Raw genomic sequence first — 25,250 nt, 5'->3', positions numbered from 1 at the left:
AACACTTTAACAAAGTTGTGCTGCCAAACAGTGACTGCATCCGATAATTATTTAAAGCCATCTCATTCCATTTTAAAAATGTCATTAAGTCGGTTGGTGCTGCAGGGTAGCCTAAGACCCTGTTCACACCTCTGGAATCAGGGGCAGAATCACAAGTTTCTGCCTGCAATTTCAGAATCACATAAAGCTGTGGAATGTGCAACACCCAACATGAGGTTTAATTTTGCTGCGATTGTCATCTGACAAAATGCACAAAAATCATGGCACAACACACAGTGCCAAAATTGCCTGGCTTGGTTTGCAAGATGTGGTACTTGAGCTTCTATGGTGCATTTTTTGAGCTGAGGGAGGCCTATTCAAAATGAATGGTGCTGCTCTAAAAACACGCAAAAAAGTGAAGCTGCAGAGTTGCTCAGGTGTGAACAGGGCCTAAATTCAAGCCATCCATTGCCTGCCAAATAATCTGATTTACCAAACTACAATAGCGCTTAAAGTGTTACTAAACCCGGGGCCCTGCATTCACTATGTCTGGTCTCCCACAGTACACAGAACATAGAAATGAAATTATTTTAGTAAATAAAAACTGCTAAATACCTTTTCTCATCAGCAGTATATAGCAGCCTTTTGACTTCTATGAGTGACCGGCAGAACACTAGTTAAAGCTTTAAGGAGGAGTTTTCATTCTCCTCTGACTGTCCTGTGAGGCTGCATGACCCCTTACCGTTTGTCTAGACAGTGCTGAGTGGCCCTGTGCTGATCATATGCACCTTCCAAAAAAAGAGAAAAAAATCTATCTAGCAATACACACCAAATTGAGCATGTGCAGAGTGCCCCCAAGGCTCTGTTCTATCAGTAGATGGGTTGGGGACAGTAAAAGAAGGAGAGGATCAGAGAAGACAGGATCAAAATTAACTTTTCTTCAAAAAAATACAGCCTTGAAGAAGAGGGATGCAATTTCCACAAAACATGTTGGCTCTACTTGTTTTCTTTTATCTCCAATAAATAACTATAAAATTCATTAATTGATTTTTTTTTTTGGACATCGGGTGCTCCTTTTCAATGACCCTTAGATTCAATTGTGTAAATCTTGCAAGAACATCCTCTATATGACTCTTATTTTCAGGGAGTGCAAGCAACAGTTATGGAAAATATAAAGGAACTTTTCTCATCCTCTTTATTCTCCAACCTAATCTAACCTAGAATCTCCACACAGGTGGTTACCTACCCCTCCTAAAAGCAGTAGGCTCTTCAAGTGTTTTGCAGCTCTGCCCATTTTTTTGTGCATTACCTCCTCACCTACTTTGACATTAGAGTTGCAAAAAGTACAGCTTCTTTCAAGTCAATGAGAAGTTCACATAATAAGCCAATGATGGAGACAAATTGGGGCCCTAGGATGTAAACCCCTGAAAGGGTCCCTGCAACAATGGAGAGATCAGTGAGAAATTGGATGGGGACTGGGGAGGGTGGGCTGGATTATTAGCATTATTTTTTTTATTTTTTTTTAAGAGAAAATTCTTATTAAAGTAATACTAAACACACACTGTTTAATTAGCATTGCCCCTTCTATTTTTATATGTAGAAGATGGCTCTGTAATTTTGAGAGTGTATATATATATATATATATATTTTTTTTTTTTTAATCAATATACAGCTGTTTCCCAGCCTGTCTGCATGGTAACATAAGCAGGAGTAGCTTCTAGTCTGCTGCTGGTCACATGTTCAAAATAAACAAAATGTCAGCCTTTCTTTGTGCTTTCTGTGTGCAGCAGCAACACCCTTATAATGCTCACCTTTGCCCCATCTCTATCCAGCGATGTCCACAAGTCCCTTCCTGTCTGGGACTCTCCATCCTGATTTGTTGAGACACAGCAGAGGCGCCATTGACAGTTAGCCAATCAGGAGAGAGAGGGGGCAGGGCCGAACATCAGCTCTGTGTCTGCATGAACACACAGAGCTTCAGCTCGGCCGGGGTGCAAGCTGCTTGCTGTGGGGGCACTCTACGCAGGAGCAGCAGAGGGACCCGAGAAGAGGAGGAACTGGGCTGCTCTGTGCAAAACCATTACACAGAGGAGGTAAGTATAACATGTTTTGTATTTAAAAAAAAAAAAAACACGGGACTTTACAATCACTTTAAGTGAAGCTGATCAAAGTTCAGTATTCAATGTTCCTAGAATATCTAGGGAGAATTCTATAGATGTGCTTGTTCTGTAACAATTTTAGCATAAGACACTAAAATAATTTATATGGCTTTTGCATCATTTCAGCATTGCCTATTTATATATTACCCATAAATTATATTACAGTGTTTTTTTGTAATGAGAACATTGCTGTATATATGGGATTCGTTTGTTGAAGCATCCCCTAATGATCCTTCACATAAATCACCAGCATAAATCTACAAGCAACCCTATCACACATTCCAATAAAATTCCCATATCCCTTCAATAAAAAGCCTATTTTCAAATATTAGGAGACAATTTGCCATTTGTTTTATGTCTTCCACGTTTTCCATATTGAATGCATTTGTTTTCAGAAAAACCAAACCTGCAGCTGTATCCCTACTCTAGTCTGTTGTCAAACTTAATCAAGCTCTCATTTTAGTTATAGGCTGAAATGTTTTCTATTAAATAATGTGGAAATCTGATTGTGTCAGTATTGCAGGGCATTAATCTAGCCGTAATTCCTTGTCTTTCACACATTCTACTTTAAAATGCCATAGGGTATAGGATAAATAACATAAAATAAGCATTTTAAGACAATTATGTGTTCTATAAAACTATTAATACACAGATGTAACAAGATTCATTACTCTGTCTTGGGTGATATATTTTGGGCTGTGTTGTGATTTATTGTGCCAGGACTGCTTGTTTTGCTTTTTTACATCATCAGAAGTTCGACTACTTTTTTGGGTTTGTCCCATGCACTCACCTACTTTATCCTTGGGTGCAATTTTCTGGAAATTCCTTCTTTTTAAAGACCAGTTCACGCAGTAACACAGTGGTCCCCCTCCTATATGTCCAGAGCTAACCCAGAATGGAAAGTTCCATCTGGTGGTGACAATGTTTTTAGCCATAAAATAGAATGTTTTTTTTTTTTTTGGGAAGTCCCTGTATATAATGGTTGCACTCCAGTCTGCTCAGTGATGTACTCAAACATCTTCATCCAGCACCCAGGGTAAGAATGCGGCACTTTTTCTGCCCCCTTGCCCCAGCTGCCTATGGTTGGCATTGAGCGTGTGCTGCATATGTATGGACAGTCACTTTTTTTTCCACACCTAGAAGGTAATTAAGTGTGTATGGTGTATTTTTGTGTGCCAGCTATGGGCAGATAAGATCAAGAGTGGGCATGTTGGGGCATGCTGTGACAGCCCACTGGTTGCCTCCCACTTATATAGAGCATGCAATGGGTGCCCCCCATACCACTCTGCCAAGGAGGGCTGCCCCTCCTGCTCACCCCTTGTTCCAGCCCTTGATGTAAGTAATAGGAGTAACAAAAGTAAGAAATAGAAGAACAGTATAAGAAAAAAAAATGATGCGCTACCAGGTGAGAGTCAAATAATAATAATAATATACAATATATATAAAAAACTGGATATAGCAGCCGATCCTACATACACTGAAAATAATAGAACGGTATGGAGCGGTGCTATAACAATATATACAACAGTGAAAAAACATTCACACCAACACATAAATAAATATCTTGTGCTTCAACACATATAGCATGCATGTGAAAAAAATATTATGATAAATATAATAAAAGCGAATGTGCATAAAAACTTAGCATCAATGAGTGTTGCACACCATCCGATGATATATACATGTCCCAAAACATTATATATATATATATATATATATATATATATATATATATATATATATATATATATATATATATATATATACACATACATATTTATATATATATATATTTACATATATACATGAAAAAAATATACTCAAAATAATATAGGCAAATGTGTCCAAATGCACTGTGCAATAGTGATAAATGACCAGCAGAAAAGTCTATTGATACTTGAATACTGTGATCCAAAAAACAATAAAGGTGTTTTTTCCCCACAACCGATATCCAACACTAAGGGCAGTGGCCGCTCACCTTAGGCCACTTAGGGATAATGATAATGTATTTTTATGGAAATCAGTTGTTGGCTGAAGAGGTTCACTCCATTGCAGGTAAATCTCAGGTCATGTAAAAAAAAATAGGGATCTCCATAGTGTAGTATGTAAAATGTAGCTTTAATAAAAACAATAATCACTTACAATCAGGTAAAAGACAGCTAATGTAGCAAAAAAACCAGACCGAGGGGTCCCAGGATGATAGCAGTGTAAAATTCTGAACTTCGGTCTCAGCCATAGACCGTAAGTGATGTCAGCCGGCTTGGTGACATCATATATATATTTTTTGGGACTTATGGGATGTATCATTGGATGGTGTGTAACACTCATTGATGCTAAGTTTTTTTCACTGTTGAATATATTAATATAGCGCTGCTCCATACCGTTCTATCATTAGAAGAACAGTAGATTGCTAGAATTCTATACAGTTTTTTAGGAAATCCATTAAAAGTGTATATTTGCCATGGTGGTATATGCGAAAAAACTTAAAATAGACCTATCGTCTTTTAAACATTCTTTAGCATGTTTTATTTTGCTCTGTAAATAAAAAATGAAAAAAAAAAAGAAATCCAAATAACAAAATCTGTTTATGATTATATATAATGTTGTCTTTTTTGTTTTAATAGGAACATCAGTTGATGACAAAAGAAGTAACCCAGTCTCCGATTCAGAACAAATCTTCATATCATACAGGTACCGCTTAACAGCTTCAAATGTTCAAATTTATTTTTTTTTTTTAATGTCTACAGGTACTGTGGTGGAGGGATCTGGGGGTCTAAAAGACCACAAACTTCTCCTCTGCACTTAAGCATTCAAAACCCCAAGTTTGGCTGTTTTGAATGCTGTAAGTTTTTTAAATTCTGCGCCGCCAGTACCCGGAAGTGATGTCATGTCATGACATCACTTCTGGGTACGCCAAATTCAAAGAAATAGAGACCCTGGTCAGACGGTGGCGGTGAAGGCGAGCCGCGGAAGGTGGCAGGAGGGGGGGGGGGCGTCCCGGGGGCGTCCCCTCCCGCCCCTTGGAATGACAGCCGAGCGGCTTCTCAGCCGCATCGATTGTCATTACAAGACAGCCAACTGTTGGCTATGGACACCGGTACCGGGGTGATGCCTCTAGCTGCAGCATCACCCCGGTACAAGCACTTTCCCTGAATTATCGGCAATATCGGTAAATAAAAAGCCGATTCCGATATATCGGGGAAAGTCCATATTGGCCCTTGATATATCGGCTTTGCCGATAATCGGTCGATCTCTAATATATATTTAGTTTGGAAACCCTTATATGATTGGTATGGAAGCAATTAGTATTCTATATCACTAATGGAATTGCCTTTGAAGATTTTAAAAATATGCCAACACTTTTTATTTAAAGTGATATTAAAGTCTTGTTTTTTTTTTGTTTAAAAATAACAAACATGTTATACTTAGGCTGCATTCACACTTGAGCGTATCGTTTTTTACCGCGATTTTACCGCGATTTTTTCAGGCGTTTTTCATTGACATCTATCAAAAACGCTGGTAATCAGCCCAAAAAGAAGCTCATGTACTTTTTTCAGCTACAGGCGTTTTGCAAAATGCTCAGATGTGAACAGGGGCCATTTAAATGAATGGGGTTTTACTTGTTGGGCGTTTTGGAAGCGTTTCTTTTGAGCGTTTTTGGAGCTGAAAACGCCCAGGTGTGAATGGAGCCTTACATGTGTAATGGTTTTGCACAGTGCAGCCCAGATCCTCCTGTTCACGGGTCCCCCCTGCCGAGGTAGGGGGCACCCAAGCCAAGCTGCTGCTCTGGTGTCTATTCGGACACGGAGTCATGGTTTGACCGTCTCTCTCCTTAGTGGCTCACTTACTTTGATTGACAGCAGCTGGAGCTGTGTCTCAGCCAATCAGGAGGGAGAGTCTCGGACAGGCTCTTGTGCACCATCGCTGGATCGAGATGGGGGGGCTGCTGCACACAGAAGGTTTTTTTAATCTTAATGCATAGACTGCATTAAGATAGGAAATACTTTCTGCCTTTAGAACCATTTTAATAGCCCTTTCGAACCTATTTATTTTGATAATGGGTGTTTTACTACATAACAACACATGGTAAGAATATTGTACAGTGCCATTTATTTATATTAGTAGCATAAAGGCAGAAGTCTAATTTTGGGTCTTTTGCCATACATTGGTGACTGATTTAAGAAAATGTAGTGGCTACCTTAATGCAACGCACGTTAACAAGTGAAGTACCACATGTTGTCATTGGGTGGCTTGGAGCTTGTTGCCTGAAACCATCTCTTCAGCATCTTTTAACATAGATTTTTAAAATCCAGCAATGCCCCTAAAAGGAAGTGCACAGATAAACAAAACTGTTTTCAAATTTACAGTGCATTTTAATTCATAATGCTGTACAGGCTTTGTAGCCACAGTGTCATGCACAGTCCTAACAAAAGATTTTCCAAAAAGCTGGTTGATAGGGTCAGACACAATTAAAGACTGATGTTCAGGCAGACTTCTTCCAACACAAAAGCCCATGTGTGGCAGTTGTCCACATGTTCTATTGAAAAGCCAATGTATATTCATTTTCTAATGGTGTTGTTTAAGGTGGATAATGCCAAACTCCTCTTATGGCGTATTTACAGAGGAAGATTTTTCTGCGTATACCTGCAGTGCGATGCATGCTTTTTTTTAGAACTGGTAACTAGAAGGACATTAAAAAATGAACTGATGTGTCTGTAGCTTATTCAAATCACCATGCAGCATTACATTGTGGCAAAATATAAATTTTCCTTGCACAATGCAATAATGAAGCCTATTGGACCCAACTGATAAAATGTGTTAATACATTACCATGACATATCTCTTAGATTGTAAGCTCTAACGAGCAGGGCCCTCTGATTCCTACTGTATTTTAGTGTATTGTATTTGTACTGTCTATCCTCAAGTTGTATACTGCATGGTAACCAACAGGTTTATTTCAATGCCAACCTCTACAGCTGCTCATACTTACCTTCTCACCGCTCCCTCATGGCTATGTTCTATTGTGACAGCAAGAAAAATAAACCCAATTTGAAGTTAGAAATCCTGACTTGCAGCATTTACATGGTTGAGCACCCGTTTGTGATAGCCCTGGATCCCTGAGTAGCCAATTTCCAACTACCAGCACTGTCACATGAGAGTTAGAGGGACTTACATGCTCCTCCATAACACAGAAGTGCTGGGCATTTCTCTTAGCTACTGGTGGCTCAACAAAACGGCAGAGGGTTAAATGGAAGCAAAGTATGACAAAGCTGTGGGCTGCCACGATGCACACTATCCACCAGTTATGTCATACTGATAAAATCTTTACATCTACCCACAGAGACACCATCTGTTTATCACACATATAGAGATATTGTGACTTTGACGCAATATCTATATAGCAATTGTTATTTTATAGCTTGTACACAAAACTTTTCACCTTCTTATTAGAGAAGTTGTTTTTTTTCAAAATCATACTAACCTGGGTGGATGCAACATCAGTCCAATGCTATCTCTAACACTGAGAACTGAGCGATCAAACACCGCTGATCACTTGGTTCTCAGAGCTCCCTGAGCAGAGAGCTGATGACTGTCAGTGACCGACTCTCTGCTCTGCCCCCCCCCACGCTCACTGGAGTTCTGGGCTGTGGAGGGGGTGGGAGCGACTGGCTCAGACTCACAGTGGCTCCCCAAGAGGCTTAGCAAGGTGATGGTCCAGGGTTGTGGGTGGGTCCCAACCTAATTGTCGCGATCCTGCCCTGGGCTGGACAGCTCTGTGATGTCAGCCGACAGCGGGCTTCAGCCCACTGTCTGCAGGAAAATGTGTCACAGAAGTGCAGAACAAACTGCACTCCTGTGATCCACAGGAGAAGTACAGCCAAACAAGCTTTGGCTGTTCTCCTTTAACATGTTTTTGATCTTTTTATTATATGCATTGACTCAGGTCAGTTCCAGCACAGGACTCCTATTGATTCCTTTATTAGCTGACATATTTGGCTTACATTAAAGACCCTTCTCATCAACATGCTTTTAGAAATAGTGATGTAATTGCATTCTCTGTGCTCCTCTATATAATGCAGGTAGATCATGGCTGGCGGGGAGGGCTGTACATACAGGTGCATCTCAAAAAAATTTGAATATCATCAAAAAGTTTATTAACTTCAGTAATTCAATTCAAAAAGTGGAACTCATATTATATAGATTCATTACACACAGAGTGATATATTTCAAGTATGTCTTTCTTTTAATTTTGATTAATATGGCTTACAGCTATTGAAAACCCAAAAATTTAATATCTCAGAAAAGTAAAATATGACATTTGACCAATAAAAGAAAAATGATTTTTAATACAGAAATGTTGGCTTACTAAAAAGTATGTCCATGTACAGTATTGTAAGCAATTATTACATGGTCGGGGCTCCTTTTGCATGAATTACTGCATCAATGCCGCGTGGCATGGAGGCGATCAGCCTGTGGCACTGCTGAGGTGTATGGAAGCCCAGGTTGCTTTGATAGTGGCCTTCTCGTCTGCATTGTTGGGCCTGGTGTCTCTCATCTTCTTCTTGACAATACCCCACAGATTCTTTATGGGGTTTAGGTCAGGCGAGTTTGTTGGCCAATCAAGCACAGTGGTACCCTGATCAATAAACCAGGTATTGACAGTGTGGGCACGTACCTAGTCCTGCTGGAAAATAAAATTAGCATCTCCATAAAGCTGGTCCGCAGAGGAAAGCATGACGTGCTCATGACGTGATCTGAAAGATGACATGGCTTCCCAAATCACCACTGACTGTGGAAACTTCACACTCTTCCTCCAGACTCTGGGACCTTGATTTCCAAATGAAATGTAAAATTTACTTTCACCCGAAAAGAGGACGTTGGTCCACTGTGCAAAAGTCCAGTCCTTTTGCACCTTACCCCAGGTAAGACGCTTCTGACCTTGTCTCTGGTTTAGGAGTGGCTTCCCACAAGAAATGCGACAGTTGTAGCCCATGTCCTGGATACATCTGAGTGTGTTGGCTCTTGAAGCACTGAAACCAGCCGTAGTCCACTCCTTGTGACTCTCCCCCAAATTCTTGAATGGCCTTTGCTTCACAATCCTCTCAAGGCTGCACTTATCCCTGTTGCTTGTGCATCTTTTTCTACCACACTTTTTTCTTCCACTCATCTTTCCATTGATATGCTTGGATACAGCACTATGTGAACAGCCAGCTTCTTTAGCATTACCTTTTGTGACTTACCATCCTTGAATAGCATGTCAATGACTGTCTTCTGGACAATTGCCAAGTCAGCAGTCTTCCCCATGATTGTGTAACCTACTGAACCAGACTGTGAGACCATTTAAAGGCTCAGGAAACCTTTTACAATTCGCTGATTAGTGTGACACCATGAGTCTACAATAGTAAACTTTTTCACAATATTCTATTTTTCTGAGATACTGAATGTTGGGTTTTCACTAGCTGTAAGCCATAATCATCAAAACTATATAATGTATGAGTTTCACTTTTTGAATTAAATTACTGAAATAAAATAACTTTTTGATGATATTCAAATTTTTTGAGATGCACCTGTATTTTCCTGAAAGCATCACAGAATCCCACCTCGGTACTCCTCAAGAACCCTCAACATGGTGCAGTGGGCTCTTGGGAAACATTATGCAAATATCAAAATGTATTGATGTATGGATGTCAGTCTAGAGGAATGGCCATTCTCAGGCAGTCTTATTTAATACCCATATGTGGTACTGTGCCTCCATGATTGAAAGAATCTTAGCGAATAAAAGGGGTAGGGTATGTGGTCTATACCCAAGGAGCATAATACCAGGGCAGGCGTTAGTGGAACAAGGAGTTTCAGTGTACTGGAGATAAGAGAGGAAACATCCCTCCAAAATGGATTCAGTTTAGGGCACTCCCATAGCATGTGGATCAGTGTGCCAGTATTCCCACATTGTCTCCAGCATAGTGGAGTCTCGCTTGCGGGGCTAGAGTGTGCGCTGACCTGTGTGTCATGTGAGGTTCTTACTGGTTCTTTGTTTATGTGTTCATATCTTTTAAAATACTAATAAAAATGTATTGAAACTAAAAAGGGGTAGGGTAGGGTAGGGTAGGGTAGGGACAGTAAAGTGGGGGAGGAAAAGGCTGTATTTTGCTGGATGTTCCCCAGAAAGGAAATGTGGCAGGCTCTATTTGACTTGCTGCAGCTTCTAATGCACACTGAATCCAACCTTACTAATAGATGGGGTTGTTTGGAATAGTTTTAATTGTTTTTAATCATGTGCATGAGCTCCTGTAAATTATTATTGCTATTGCTTAAAGTGACATTAAACAGTATCATATTCTCCCAAAAAATTCTTCATACACATTTCCTTTTTGATGGCTCTGTAATCTACTTCATGAAATAATTTTGACTGTGTTTTTATGCCTTCTTGTAACATCATCCATGAGATTCTGAACCTGTCTTTTTCCCTCCCTCGTCTGTTTACTTGGGATGAGCAATGCCTGTTAGTTGCAGTCATGAATACATTACACGTTCCATATTCCATCTCAGGAGCAAGCAAGAGATGGTCGCTATGTTCCTACCTACAGTGGGACCATGGAGAGTTAACATGGCCACCTACTAAAAGAAAATAAATTAGAGCAGCAAAAAAAAAGGTACATTATGGAGTTAGGACTACATATTTGAATATAAGGGCCCTTTCACACAGGCTTTCCGATCAGGTCCGCCTGTCAATTTTTCAGGCAGACCTGATAGGATTCTCCATTCACCCCTATGGAGTGGGGGATGTCAGCGGTGACATGTCCTCTGATACCCGCTGCTATCCAATCTGATCTTGTCCATGAAATCCAGAAGAATGGAAACCCTTTTTTCCATCCGTCTAGAGCAGTGGTCCTCAAACCTGGCCTACAGGGGCCACTAACAGGCCAGATTTTAGATGTTACCTTGGGGAGATGCAGACTAGAGTACTGCAATCACTGAGCAGCGAATTCTATCACCTGGGATGTATTTCAGTTATCTTGAAAATCTGGCCTGTTAGTGGGCCCTGTAGGCCAGGGTTGAGGACCACTGGTCTAGAGGATCGGTTTGGATCGGATGAAAACGGACAGGCGGTCTGTTTTCATCTGATCTCCCATAGAGGAGAACAGGTCTGCACAGTAAGCGGAGACGGAACTGTCATCCGCCTGCTTAGCAGGGATTGGCGGATCGATCCCCGCTGAGCAAAATGGAGTCCGCCGGGCGGAAAGCTCGTGTGAAAGGACCCTAACTTTTTTTTTAAAACTGAAATTTTGTGTCACTTTAAATAGTTATTGATATTTTTGAGAGAATACAGGCTCTCTTTAGGTACTTTAAAAAAAATAAATAAATAAATAAATATATATATATATATATCGAAAATATTTGTTTAATTAAAAAAAAAAAGTGCTGTTCACCATGTAAGCATGTGAAAACATGTAAAAGCATGTTACTACAGGTGCACTGTGAACCAGTCCTGACATGTCATTAGTAATACCATTGCTGCATTGGTATTCTTCATCATACGTTTTTTCAGAAACTCCCTACTCCCCACCACCACTAATCTGGCAGTTTTCCATGAAATCCCTCGTGAATTCACTAGAGCCAACATCAAATCCTGACAGATGGGACTAGTAGGAACAGTAAAAAGAGGGTATTTCTGGACAAATTATGTGTCACTGGCTCTATGTATTATTCTTGCAGCCATAGTGTAGTTTTGCCTACTGACTTGCCTCATAACCTTTGTAAAACTAAGGTGCATCATTTTAATCTGAGTTCCTCTTTTCTGTGATCTGGGAGATCGGCATATTTTCTAATTTACTTCTCACTATTCCACACTTTATTTGATAGCTTATTAAACATAATAAAAAAATAATTCCGAAGACTATGCTATTAAAATGGCATGCCTTAAGTTGCCGTCACACTAGTGCATTGTGGTGACATGCTGTAAAAACACACTTTGCCGCAGTGCATGAATCAGAATGCGTTTCTGTATAAGTCATTCTGAAGGACACCGCTTCGCACTTACCTTGCAGCTCACTACAATGCACAAATGTGAACCGTCAGTGTGTTGCTGTAGTGTAAAAAATGCTACACATCAGGTTTAATATACACTATATTGTCAAAAGTATTGGGGCACCTGCCTTTACACGCACATGAACTTTAATGGTATCCCAGTCTTAGTCCGTAGGGTTCAATATTGAGTTGGCCCAACCTTTGCAGCTATAACAGCTTCAACTCTTCTGGGAAGGCTGTCCACAAGGTTTAGGATTGTGTCTATGGGAATGTTTTACCATTCTTCCAGAAGCGCATTTGTGAGGTCAGGCGCTGATGTGGACGAGAAGGCCTGGCTCGCAGTCTCCACTCTATTTCATCCCAAAGGTATTCTATCGGTTCGAGGTCAAGACTGTGCAGCCCAGTCAAGTTCCTCTACCCAAACTCACTCATCCATGTCTTTTTGGATCTTGCTTTATGCACTGGTCCAAATCATTTGGTGGAGAGGGGATTATGGTGTGGGGTTGCTTTTCAGGGGTTGGGCTTGGCCTCTTATGGAACTCTTAAGGCATCAGCATACCAAGACAATTTTAACAATTTCATGCTCCCAAATGTGTGGGAACAGTTTGGGGATGGCCCCTTCCTGTTCCAACATGACTGCGCACCAGTGCACAAAGCAAGGTCCAGAAAGACATGGATGAGCGGGTTTTGGGTGGAGGAACTTGACTGACCTGCACATAGTCCTGACCTCAACCCGATAGAATACCTTTGGGATGAATTAGAGCAAAGACTGCAAGCCAGGCCTTCTCGTCCATATCAGTGCCTGACCTCACAAATGCGCTTCTGGAAGAATGGTCAAACATTCCCATAGACACACTCCTAAACCTTGTGGACAGTCTTCCTAGAAGAGTCAAAGCTGTTATAGCTGCAAAGGGTTGTCCAATTCAATATTGAACCCTATGGACTAAGACTGGGATTCCATTAAAGTTCATGTGCGTGTAAAGGCAAGCATCTCAATACTTTTGGTAATATAGTGTAAGTCTGTTTAGGGCAACAGTTTGTGCAAGAGCCATGTGAACAGCAAGCTTTTATGAATGAAACTTTCAGCAAGATTTTGGCAGGCTTCCATCAGCTTTCTCTCAGCCTTAAAAATGCCCTTCAGCTTCTTTTTGAAATGTTATATACAGATCTTAATGGAAGTGTTGATGGCCACTTTAAGCAAGGTGCTAGCAGGCTTCAGCAGGCTTTCAACAAGGTTCAAGTAGTACCGAAGCCTGCTAGCAGCTTGTTTAAACTGGCAATCAGTACTTCTATTTAGATCTGTGTTCAGCATTTACAAACTGGAGTTGATTGGTACTTTAACCACTTTAGGACCGGAGGATTTTCCTGCTTTACGTCCAGGCCACTTTTTGCGATTCGGCACTGTGTGACTTTAACTGACAATTGCGCTGTCATGCAACACCGTACTTTGACAGTTAAAAAATATCCAATATATTAAATTTTTGTCATATATTTAGGCCAAAATCTATTTAGCTACATGTCTTTGACAAAAAAATTCTCAATGAGCGTATTTTTAACCGCTTTAAGACCGGAAGATTTTACCCCATTCCTGACCAGGCCATATTTTGCGATTCGGCACTGTGTTACTTTAATGGACAATTGAGCGGTCGTGCAATGTTGTACCCAAATAAAATGTATGCCCTTTTTTCCCCACAAATAGAGCTTTCTTTTGGTGGTATTTGATCACCTGTGCGATTTTTACTTTTTGCGCTATAAACAAAAAAAGAGCGACAATTTTGAAAAAATAACAATATTTTTCACATTTTTTATATGAAATTCCCCCCCAAAAAAATGTAAAAATCAAAATTTTTTAACATTTTAGGCCATTTTGTTTTCTGCTACATATTTTTGGTAAAAAAAATCGCAATAAGCGTATTTTGATTGGTTTGCGCAAAAGTTATCGCAGCTACTAACTACGGGAAATTTATGTCATTTTTATTGTTTTTTTTTTTTAACTAGTAATGGTGGCGATCTGCAATTTTTTTTGCGGGACTGCGAAATTGTGGTGGATAGATCGGACCCTTGACTGACATTTTTGACACTTTTGGGGGTACCAGTGACATTACTACAGTAATCAGTGCTATAAATATGCACTGTTACTGTAAAAATGACACTGGCAGAGAAGGGGTTAACTTTTATTGGTGATCAAGGGGTTAATGTATGCCTGGTGCATACTGACGTGTGTGGGGGGAGGGGACTGTGTGACACAGGCACTGATTGCAGGTTCAGCTATGCTGAACCCTGCAATCTGACCCTGCCTGTCACTTAGGAGATCCGCCTGCTTTGTTTTCACAAGGGGGCGGAACTCCTCACTCGATCCCCGACGATCGGGGAAGAGCGGCGGTGATCACCGCCTCTCCTCCCCTGGCCCGACTCCCGCTGTGACTGAATACAGCGGGAGCAAGCCTCCGACGGCGCGCACGCGCCGCCCACAAGGGGAGGAGTCCAGCGACGTAGATCTACGTCGCTGGACGATAACGATCCACTTTGCCGCAGTACGCTCCATGTGAGCGGTCGGCAAGTGGTTAAAAGCTTCAACAAATCTTTCGGAAAGCTCTTTAAATGCTTTGTAAAAGCATGCTGTGTACTGATTTTATACTAGCTGAAGCCCATGTGAAAAAGGCCTTACAGAATGGCTGAAGAAAGCTGCTGGTCTTGTTTGCAGGGGGTGAACCTAAAATAGTCATATACTGTATTTTATTATCTATTTTCCTCACAGCAAAAATAAAAAAGAAAACATATCTTTGTACAAAATGTTAAAATATTTTTTTATTGTATTTTATTATTATTATTTTATTATAACTAATTAAAACAACAAAAACAATATAATATAAAGGACTTTCGTTTTGTTATCAGGAAGCACATTATATTGTTAGTTATGTTATGTAGATATGTTTAAAATCAAGCACTTTTCTAGTATCAAATAACCAAAACCTGCACCTGTCCCTGGAAACGAGGGGCAGTTGGCACCTATGACGTTAGGCAATATATCACACTCTGTCTGTCCCTGGTATCGTTTCTTTATGCTCCTCACATTTACTTTGATCTAAGCTGCATATTTTATGTATGCAGCTCAGAATATTTAAAGGTGGAATTTCACACACAAACACATTGAGCAGATGTTAATTATGAGTTTTATTAGCATCATTAATTAATTCAAACATGGCGAAAAAAAAAAAAAAAATCTCTTTTCCAGGCAATAGCGTATGTTGTCTTTATTGTATATTCTATATTATTTCTATCTAACAGACCTGGACTGTTTATAGCAAGGTGGGGTATATTTTATTAGTTTATGGTACCCTATACAGCTTATTCATATATTCACATGTATATATTTTGAGCAAGTCTTGACATAGTCCTCCAAAGATCTTATTACATAAATAAAAATATCTCCGGTTCTTGTACAAACGCCCCGATGTATGTGAAAATCTGCAAATATAAGCTTTAGGATATGTTTCTTCGTACCAAATGTTATACACTAAAGCTTAAAGAGAAAAAAAAATGAACCCTTTTTATAGAAATGGTCACACTGTAAATTTTTCAGTAATAATATAAAGAAATAAAATAAAAATGGTAAATGACCTTTTGACGATATAAATACATTTGTGTTCATTTAAATGATATTAGTGCAGCCTGCTCAAATTTAATTGGTTGGTTAAGTTTGTACAATTTGTACTTTATCGTTGCTCACTGCGCTGCTTGTCTGCGTATACCTTTGTAAATGCATTTAAAGCTCTGTATTGATAGTGAAATATGTACAGTGCATCAGAGTCTACAAGTCTAAAAAATTAGTAATTATTATTCAATAATAAAAATATATATAAAATTATATACGTATTTGTAAAATTCACAGACCGGTTTTGATAGGTCAGAAATACTACATAGTTACATAGTAGGTGAGGTTGAATAAAGACAATAGTCCATCCAGTTCAACCTGTGTAGGTGTGTGTGGACCTATTGATTTCTCATACCCCTGAATGTTTCGATCCTTGAGATGTACATCCAAGAGTCTTTTAAAAGTAGCCATACTCTCCGCAGTTACTACCATTTGTGGCAGGGAATGCCACAATCTTGTAGCCCTTACAGTAAAGAACCCAGAGGTTAAATCTCTTCTCCTCTAAACGCATTGTATGACCTTGTGTTCTCATGCATTCCTTGCGACTTAATAGTTTTTTTTCTATGCTCTAATCACCGTTGAGGTATTTGTAAATCGCTATCATGTCCCCTCTCAGGTGTCTCTTCTCCAGGGAGAATAAATCTATTGCTTCTAAATGCTCTTCGTAATTAAGGTCTTCTAATCCCCTAATAAGTTTTGTTGCTCTTCTCTGTACGCTATCAAGCTCCAATACATCCCTTCTGAGGACTGGTGACCAGATCTGGACAGAATACTCCAGATGTGGTCGGACCAGAGTTTTATAAAGTGGTAGGATTATATTTTTATCTCTGGAATACATCCCCTTCCGTATGCATGCCAAAATTCTTCCGGCTTTGGCAGCTGCAGCTTGAGATTGCATGCTATTGCCTAATCTATCTTCCACTAAGACCCCCAGATCTTTCTCCGTTTTTGATACCCCCAGAGGTTCCCCCCCTAGCTTGTATATTGCTTTTATGTTATTGGTCCCTAAGTGCAATACCTTGCACTTATCCACATTAAACCTCATTTGCCATGTAGTTGCCCACTCTGTTATTTTGTTCAGGTCATTCTGTAAGATTTCTGCCTCACAATGTGAAGTTATTGCCCTGCTACACTATTCTGATTGTACAATATTTGGCATATTGCATCTATGTTGAGGAAAGACAATGTATATTAATAAATATGAAATGGAGGGATTTCCATAGACCTTTACAGTTGGACACTGCTCTACCATTACTACTTTTCACCACAAAAAGCTAAACCAAGTTTTCTTTTGTTTCAAAAGCATGTTACAAACGTTACATTCTCCCCAACCAACCATATATTTTCTGAGTGTACGTGACCTACAGGAATAAATGAAGGTACAACTGTAAATGTACTTTCTGTGTTTTGTACGCCTCAAAATCAATTAAAATGGCACCCTATGGCACAGTACAGTAGGTGCTGACATACCCACACTGACAAAAACAAAGAGCAAGTCCCGTTCTGTTGCCATGCGCTAGCAGCCAATTCTAAATTAAAGGAATGTCTAATGCAGTGTTGGGTATGACAAAATACTGCATGTTAAAGTGGGACTCCACTCACAATATACACTTGCATTATTGGATTCCTCCTCCCTTCCTACAATGACAAAAAGGTATCCTTTTTTTTTTTAACTTCAGTCCCATCTCACCATTACCTTCCTTCTCGCCTAGGCAAAAATGATGTGTTCCTGCCCCTGGAGCCTCCTATGCAGGGCTGGGACAAGGGATGGGCAGGAGGGGCGGATGCCCTGGGCACTGTGGTATTATGTGAAGTAGGAGCACCACAAGAAAATTGGGGGAGAGGGGCTTTGTGTTGGAAGGGGACATTTTGGGGTAGGCAGGGGGTAAGTATTATTCTAGGAAAGGAAATTTTGGGGTGCCAAGGGTGGTGATTTAGGGGGATTGGTGTTAGGAGGACGGGTATGGGAAGAAGATTTGTGCTAGGAGGGAGAATTTCACATTTCCCTGGAGGCTTCAGCTGAGGGATCACACAGCACTGGGGGGAGGAGTTTGTCCCATGTCATCAGAGGTCTTAACGCAATAACCCAGAAAAAACAGACATATCCTGATGAGTGAAAAGAGGAAGAATCCGGGATGGGACCCGGTGTGCAGCAGCAGAGCAGTGGACCAAGTTATCACAGCACAGTGAAGTTCCTCTTTAAATTGCACCTGGTGATGCAGCACAATGTAATGGGTGAAGGCCCCATGACACCCATTACACCCATGACATGAGCAAGGATAACTTACACGGGTAGTAAAATATAGGTCTTGGGTATATATGAATGCCCTAATTGTTCATATACATACTCTACCGTATCTCATCACCTAGAAAGACAAGTATTATATTCTCCATCCTTTGTGGGGGGGGATTAAGAGGGAAAATGTGATTTTTTTGTTTTTCAGCAAATTTTAACTCAACATCTGTGCAGAGGTAACTGGTGTAGGTGTTTTGTACACAGAATATTTCTGTAAGGGCCCTTTCACACTGATGTGATTTTTTTGTAGTTAAAGGGACCTTTCGTTTGGATGCACTTTTGATGCATTCCCATTGACTTACAATAAAAGGTGTCTTTTTGGTGCATTTTTGAAAGACTGTACCAAAGATGCAGCATTCAAGGAACAGCACACCTGCAGTGCGACCAGTTACATAGGATTTTGTAGGGAATAATTTTCATGCACATTTGTCACCCTGGAAAAGTTTGGCAAAAGCACACCAGTGTGAAAGAGGCCTTAGGGAGAACGTCAAAACACGTTGCCAAATGGTACATTATAACATGGCTGGCACACCAGTTGAAAATGTATGTGAATATTTTTGCGAATGTGTTGTTTTTCACGAAATATTACATATGATAGTCTTAATTAAGAATTCTTGTGCTATATATTCTTGTTCTATCAACAAGTGTGCACTTCTGGCTATCTATATTATAAAAACATATTTTAGCTTACCGCAGGAGGCTCATATAGAAACATTTTGAATAATTTAACGTACCGGACTTAATTAAAGTTATAAATATATATATTTACGTTAAACACTGAAAAATTAATGCCTAAACAACTGTTCTCATCCGTGAGCACAATATTTTGGTAAAGTATTGTTTCTTAGCCGATGGCAAATCATGTGAATCACTTCTTACATGGGAGATAGCGCTGTGGGCAAAAAACTTATAGAATATGTTGTCTTCAAATTATTCAAAAAATTGAATAGCGATTTGGGCAGTTTTTCAGTTTTAAGTATTGCATTTCTGGTAATGAAGTTGTTATACCTTTTTAATCAATTATTTTAAATGTGCTAAAAAATATCATATATACATTGTTACCAAAAGTATTGGGACACCTGTCTTTACAGGCACATGAACTTTGACATCCAAGTCTTAGTCTATAGGGTTCAATATTGAGTTGGCCCACCCTTGGCAACTATAACAGTTTCAGCTCTTCTGGGAAGGCTGTCCACAAGGATTTAGGAGTGTGTCTTTGGGAATGTTTGACAATTTTTCATCCCAAAGGTGTTCTATCAGGTTGAGGTCAGGGCTCTGGGCAGGCCAGTCGAGTTCCTCCACCACAAATTCGCCCACCAATGTCTTTATGGACCTTGCTTTGTGCACTGGTCCAAATCCAGTGAAGGAAACTTTTAAGGTGTCACCATACCAAGACATTTTGGACAATTTCATGCTCCCAACAGTTTGGGGATGGCCCCTTCCTGTTCCAACATGACTGTGTGCCAGTGCACAAACAAGGTCCATAAGGACATGGATGAGAAAGGGTGGAGGGGTGGAGGAACTTTTACTGTCCTGACCTCAACCCGATAGAACCCCTTTTGGATGAATTAGAGCAAAGACTGCGAGCCAGGCCTTCTCGTCAACATCAGTGCCTGACCTCACAATTGCGCTTCTGGAAGAATGGTCAAACATTCCCATAGACACACTCCTAAACCATGTGGGCAGCCTTCCCAGAGGAGTTGAAGCGGTTATAGCTGCCAAGGGTGGGCCAACTCAATATTGAACCCTACAGACTAAGACTGGGATGCCATTAAAGTTCATGTGCATGTAAAGGCAGGTGTTCCACTACTTTTGGTAAATATATAGGAAATAAAAAATGTATTTTTTTTCCTAATCTTAACCACTTGAATACCCGCCTGTAATACCCCTACATTACCAAGGTATTTTTCAGGGTTTTGCACTATGATAGTATGACTGACCATTACTCTGTTATGCAACACTGTACCCAAATGTCTTTTTTTTTTTATCTTAGATAGATAGAGTTTAAGAATGGTGCACTAGAAACATGAAATATATGGGTCATACACAGAGAAAGGAGGAAGCAAAGGGGTTGGTGTACTGGTCGCACACAGTGACAGGATGCAAATAAGGAGGTTAATATTCAGATGTGCAGGATAAAGGCGATGAAAGGGTTAATATGCAGGTCACACAAGACCACATGGATATATTATGTGTAGGAGATGAGGGGTACATGTTGGGGGTAATAAAAAAAAAAAAGATCATGCTGTCACTGAAACAGAATGAATGGATCTGCAGCTGTTGATCCATTCATTCTGTGCCAATTCCCAAAAATTCACATTCTTTCTCTGTTGTTAATAGAAGGAGAAAGATCAGCACTGTAAACAATACCGCGTGATCCCTGTGATACCCAATCACAGTGATCACATGGTACCTTGCCCCTGGGTGCAGTGTCTCTGTTTTTGCAGCTTCCTAATAATTGCTCTTTACACAGCGATCACCGGGTGGATCGGCAATCCAACAGCTATTTATCCAATGTAACAATAGATACAACAAATTGAAGCCAAACTTCAGCTAATACTTTTTATGCAGTCACTGCAACAATTTTTTTTTTTCCCTTTTGGGATAAAGGTTTTACATAAATAAAGCTGGTCATTGTAAGAACCCCTGTCAGCGGCAAATGATTTGTTTCATCCCGCTGATGTCTATAGCTACAGGACAGCCTGTTACTTTGAAAAATGCCAGACTTACTGGCCAGATCACCAGGTGAAAATAAGAGAAGAAAGCCTAAAAAAGAAAAGGAATGCAGCCACAACCTTTGGGTTTAATACCTCTTTAAACATCCATGTCCCAGATGTTCAGCCAACTATAATCTCAATTATCATATAATCTCACCAAATCTGTATAATCTCCAAATGAAAACCTATCCTGTTTTTTTTCCTCCAAATAGTGTGCATTTATCTGAATCACCAATAAGTGTATATCAGATTATGTGCACTTTGTCTTCTTTTTGTGCTGCAACCGTACCTGTACTGAATATGAAAGTGCCTTCATAGCGGAGGTTTTTTTTTTTTTTTTTTTCACAATGGATGAGAACATGCGAGGAGCTGTAACTCAAACTGCTTTGTGTGTAATGGCTATTTTTTCTCTGGAACCCACAAAAGAAGTCTATTGTCTACAACAGGTTTGTTGCTACATACCCCATATTTATGTAACATGAACTTTTTTTTTTTGTGGTGCATGCAAAAACCAGACAGCTTTTTACTTTCCATATTTAATACTGATGATTTGCTATGTGTGGCAGGTATTAATGTTTTTCATGAGGCCAGAGTAAGGCCGGGTTCACACTTACATTGGATGTGGCTCACAGCAAGGGTCCAGTGCATCCCTATTTTCCATTTCAGGGATGAATCAGGCCCGAATTTTTTGCCTGAATTTGGACTTGAAGTGGAGCCAAAGACGCACAGGACCCTTTTTCAATTCTCTCCGCAGCCGCCATGGAGATTTGTGAACCGACTCCATTGAGAGACAGTCACACTCTCCTGTCATGCTTATCGGATGCGGAGAAACCCACATCCAATTCCCACTAGTGTGAACACAGTCTGAGAACTCCCCCTTTCTGTAGTGTGGCCCTTTCTACAATGTATTTTGAATATAATCCTTTGAAGAACTCTCTAGGGGACTTTCAAAGCTATCCTCCATAGAAATATCACATACAGTACATAACACAATACAGAGGAAATAGGTTTCAGCTGACCCTTGGCTGTCACTCCTGGACTTGGACCACCGGCAGTAGTAAAGAGGTCAAGTCCTGCATTAATCCACCCAAAAGTTAAAAAGGGAGTGGAGTTTTACTTTAAAATGTTAAAAGACAAGTCACTCTATTTTTATGTGTAGAGGTTCTGCTAAACATTCTCAGTGAATGTCTCACCAAAAAGGCTTTTTAGATAATGATTAGCAGAGATTTACAATCCCCAGAAGGGAACTCGAACAAAGGAGAGATTAAAGTGCTATTCGAAAGAGTATTAAACATTGTTTGTTGATATCTAATTTGGGATTTTCTGAAGTAGATAGGACAATGTTAATTTCTTCATTAGCAAGAGCATAATGCCAGTGAATGTTCTGCAACCTGTAGAATGCATTGCCCCGATTTCTCCTGATTTAGATGTCTTAAGAACTAGTGTCTGCATATCAGGTGTATGCTTTCTGTCATGACCTCTAGTAAAAAAAAAATATGTTTGCTAACACTAAAAGGTGTTCAATGAATATTTTACATAGAACAGTTAAAGTGATATTAAAGTCTTAGTTTTTTTTTTGTTTAAAAATAACAAACATGTCATACCTGCTCTGTGAAGTGGTTTTGCACAGAGCAGCCCAGATCTTCCTCCTCTCGGGTCCCTTGCAGGCACTCCTGGCCCTTCCCTGTTGCTGAGAGCTCCCACAGCAAGCAGCTTGCTATGGGGGCATCCGAGCCGATCCACTGCTCTGTGTGTCCATTCGTACATGGAGCTGTGGCGCAGCCCTGCCCCCCCCTCTCTCCTGATTGGCTCACTGACTTTGATCGACAGTAGCGGGAGCCAATAGAGGGAGAGTTCTGGACCGCTAAACTAAAACACCCCCTGATGCTCGCAAGTCCCCATGTTCCTATTTATTTTTTATTTTTTCCATAATTTTTTATGGGAAAAAAAAAAATCAGTTTTACAAGTAAACCAGGTCATGAAAAAGTTTGAAATTCCTGGGGAGGAGGGGGAACAATGGTGACACTTCTATCCCCAAGTGCCATGTGGTATCAAAATACATAGTTCACTTTCACATGGAGAGTAAATAGCTTTTACAATCATCAAACACTTATTTAACTGCACACATGAAATAACAGTAGTCTCTGTTTAGCTGAAAACCAAGGTGGAAAAAATTAAGGAAGCCTAGTGCATTTCAGGAAACCAATGCAGGAAAAAGGTGACATGTCTTTGAAACCATCACTAATGGAAAAAAAATTGGGATAGTGGTGAGTACCAGCAAAAAAAGGCACCGCACTAAGTCATGGAGAAGGCAAGAGCTCTATGCGCGAACTGCTATTTATATTAAAAAAGAATAAAAAGGAGAAGATGGTACGAAAGGATAAACAAAATAACTAACCTGAGGGTGTGAAGGAATAATCCCATAAAGATTATTCTCCGGTAGTCGAGATGCATATGCAAAAACACAAGAATAAATAACCGCCTATAGTCCCTCCTTGCAAATCGTATTGCAGTTCTGGCATGAGGAAGATGGGGTCGCCTTCAGAAGTTGGAGCTCAAATTCAAGAGCTATGAATGCAGGGAGACAGGGGGAAAGAAGAAAGAAAAAAGATTTAAAAAAAAAAAGGGGGGGAGGGGAACGGATAACTCTAATATCTCAAGCACAGCAACTATTCTGTCAGATGATACAGCATCCAATAAAATCACTTTAGAAGCACAAACGACTGTCAGACAAGTAACCTAAACTTGCATGGCTCAAACCCCTGGAGTAGGGAGTTGCCTACTAGAGCTTGAGGTCATGATGTCAGCAAATTTTAACGTAGATTTAAAGTGGATCCAGCCAGCCCAGATAATATAAAACTCTGCGTATCTGTCTTGGGCAATATGTATTCCCTCCTCCATTTCCTCTATCTTGTTCAGTCTGGTGAACCAGTCTTTGAGCGAGGGAGTGTGAGCCTGTTTCCAGTAGAGGGTAATAACCGTGTGTGGCAGTGATCATATGCATCATCAGTGATTCATGAAATTAGCTTCCTGAGGAAGGAGAGTGATAAAGCAGGTATTGCGGAGGAGTTCAGTCCAGTTGATGCGTAGTCAGTATTGAGGACACTTCTCCAATATGGTTGCAAGATATCACACTCCCACCAAATGTGGAGCATTGTACCTTCAGCTTGAGTGCATTTGGGAATATTTTGCATAGAAGTGAAGGAGTTCTGTTCCATCAGGAGTTAACTCAGAAATTGTGTTTCTAAACCGTTACATTAATAGAGCCTTTGTAAATCGTCAGGTGGATTCTATCCCAGTCTTTGTCGGGTAACGTAAGTCCCAGATCACTTTCTCACTTAGAGGGAATTTGCTTTGCATCAGACATCAAATCTCCAATAATAGCATATATGGAGGAGATCAAATGACTACAAGAGGCTCTGGAGGAGCACAAAGCCTCAAAAAAGTGTGAAGGATCTGCTGTAAGCCTGGCGATGGTGAGGGTCAGATAAAAAGTGCTGCAGCTGGAGGTATAACCATCATGGGAAAGGAGTTTGGGAGTCAGACATTGTCAATTCAGATTTTGAGCAAAGAGACCCCTTAGCTCTGCAATAAGGGGTCCCAAGACGCAATGTACAGAAAAGAGCATAAAAACCTGGTGGGAATGCTGGATTTGCTAATAGGAGAGTCCTAGGTCCTGGGATAAAGGAAAATGTGGAAATTGAGCCCAGGGAGTGAAAGCAGCAGAGAGGGGGACCTTCCCAAGGGGAGGACAAAAGGTGACGAGGTTCTAAGAAGGCAGGAAACAGTTTTGAAGAGATCATTAGCCATATTTTGTTCTTGAAATAAAAAAAAAAGTGTATCTCTACGCTGTGGTGGGGCGGCAGCTGACACAGATAAGTAATATATCAAATTTCTAAATAATGTTTAGAAAAAGTGTGTAGCGCCAAAAGTTAATTAACAACAGTGAAATGTGAATACTGTGTTTATAAATGGACAACACATCAAAATAAAGTCCAAAAAAGTGCTAAAGTTTAAAAAAATGTGTATAAATATAATAAAGTCCAATCTTGAATGAAAATCAACAATAACAAAACAATTTAGTGAAAAATATAGGTTTAAATGCACAGTCCTATGATAGGATCAGCAATATAAACTTATTGGTGAAAGTACAAAGTTCAGTGCACAAAAATTAGTGGTGACTTGAAAAGTGAAGACGTGATCCAGTACAGTACAGTGCTCCAGAATCATCCACTGCACCCCTGTGAAATGGACACTCACCAGAAAACAGCAGCAAACACGCATTCAGTGTAGATCTGCCATCTTTTGTGGGGAAGGCTGATCAGCAACTCACACCATGTAGCTGTGGTAAATAAAGCTCACCGGGAGCCAAATGAAGCCTCCATAGGGTTGTATTTATTGGATGTGTCTATGTTAAC

The 25,250-nt window shown here is 40.1% G+C and overlaps 1 protein-coding gene across 1 annotated transcript in view; it reads left to right on the top strand.

The window, feature by feature from the left end:
* TBC1D5 (TBC1 domain family member 5) overlaps positions 1 to 25,250 on the top strand; it is a 513,309-nt gene that overhangs the window by 92,841 nt on the left and 395,218 nt on the right. Inside the window, exon 2 of the mRNA XM_082257835.1 lies at positions 4,763 to 4,829. Within this exon, the coding sequence (XP_082113961.1) occupies positions 4,763 to 4,829 (67 nt within the window). The remainder of the gene's footprint in view (positions 1 to 4,762; positions 4,830 to 25,250) is intronic.

This window comes from Pelophylax lessonae (assembly GCF_965119305.1).
Source record: "Pelophylax lessonae genome assembly, chromosome: 5".
NCBI lineage: Eukaryota > Metazoa > Chordata > Amphibia > Anura > Ranidae > Pelophylax > Pelophylax lessonae.
Note: the sequence above shows the minus strand (reverse complement) of the source record. Positions and strands in the feature narration are given on the sequence as shown.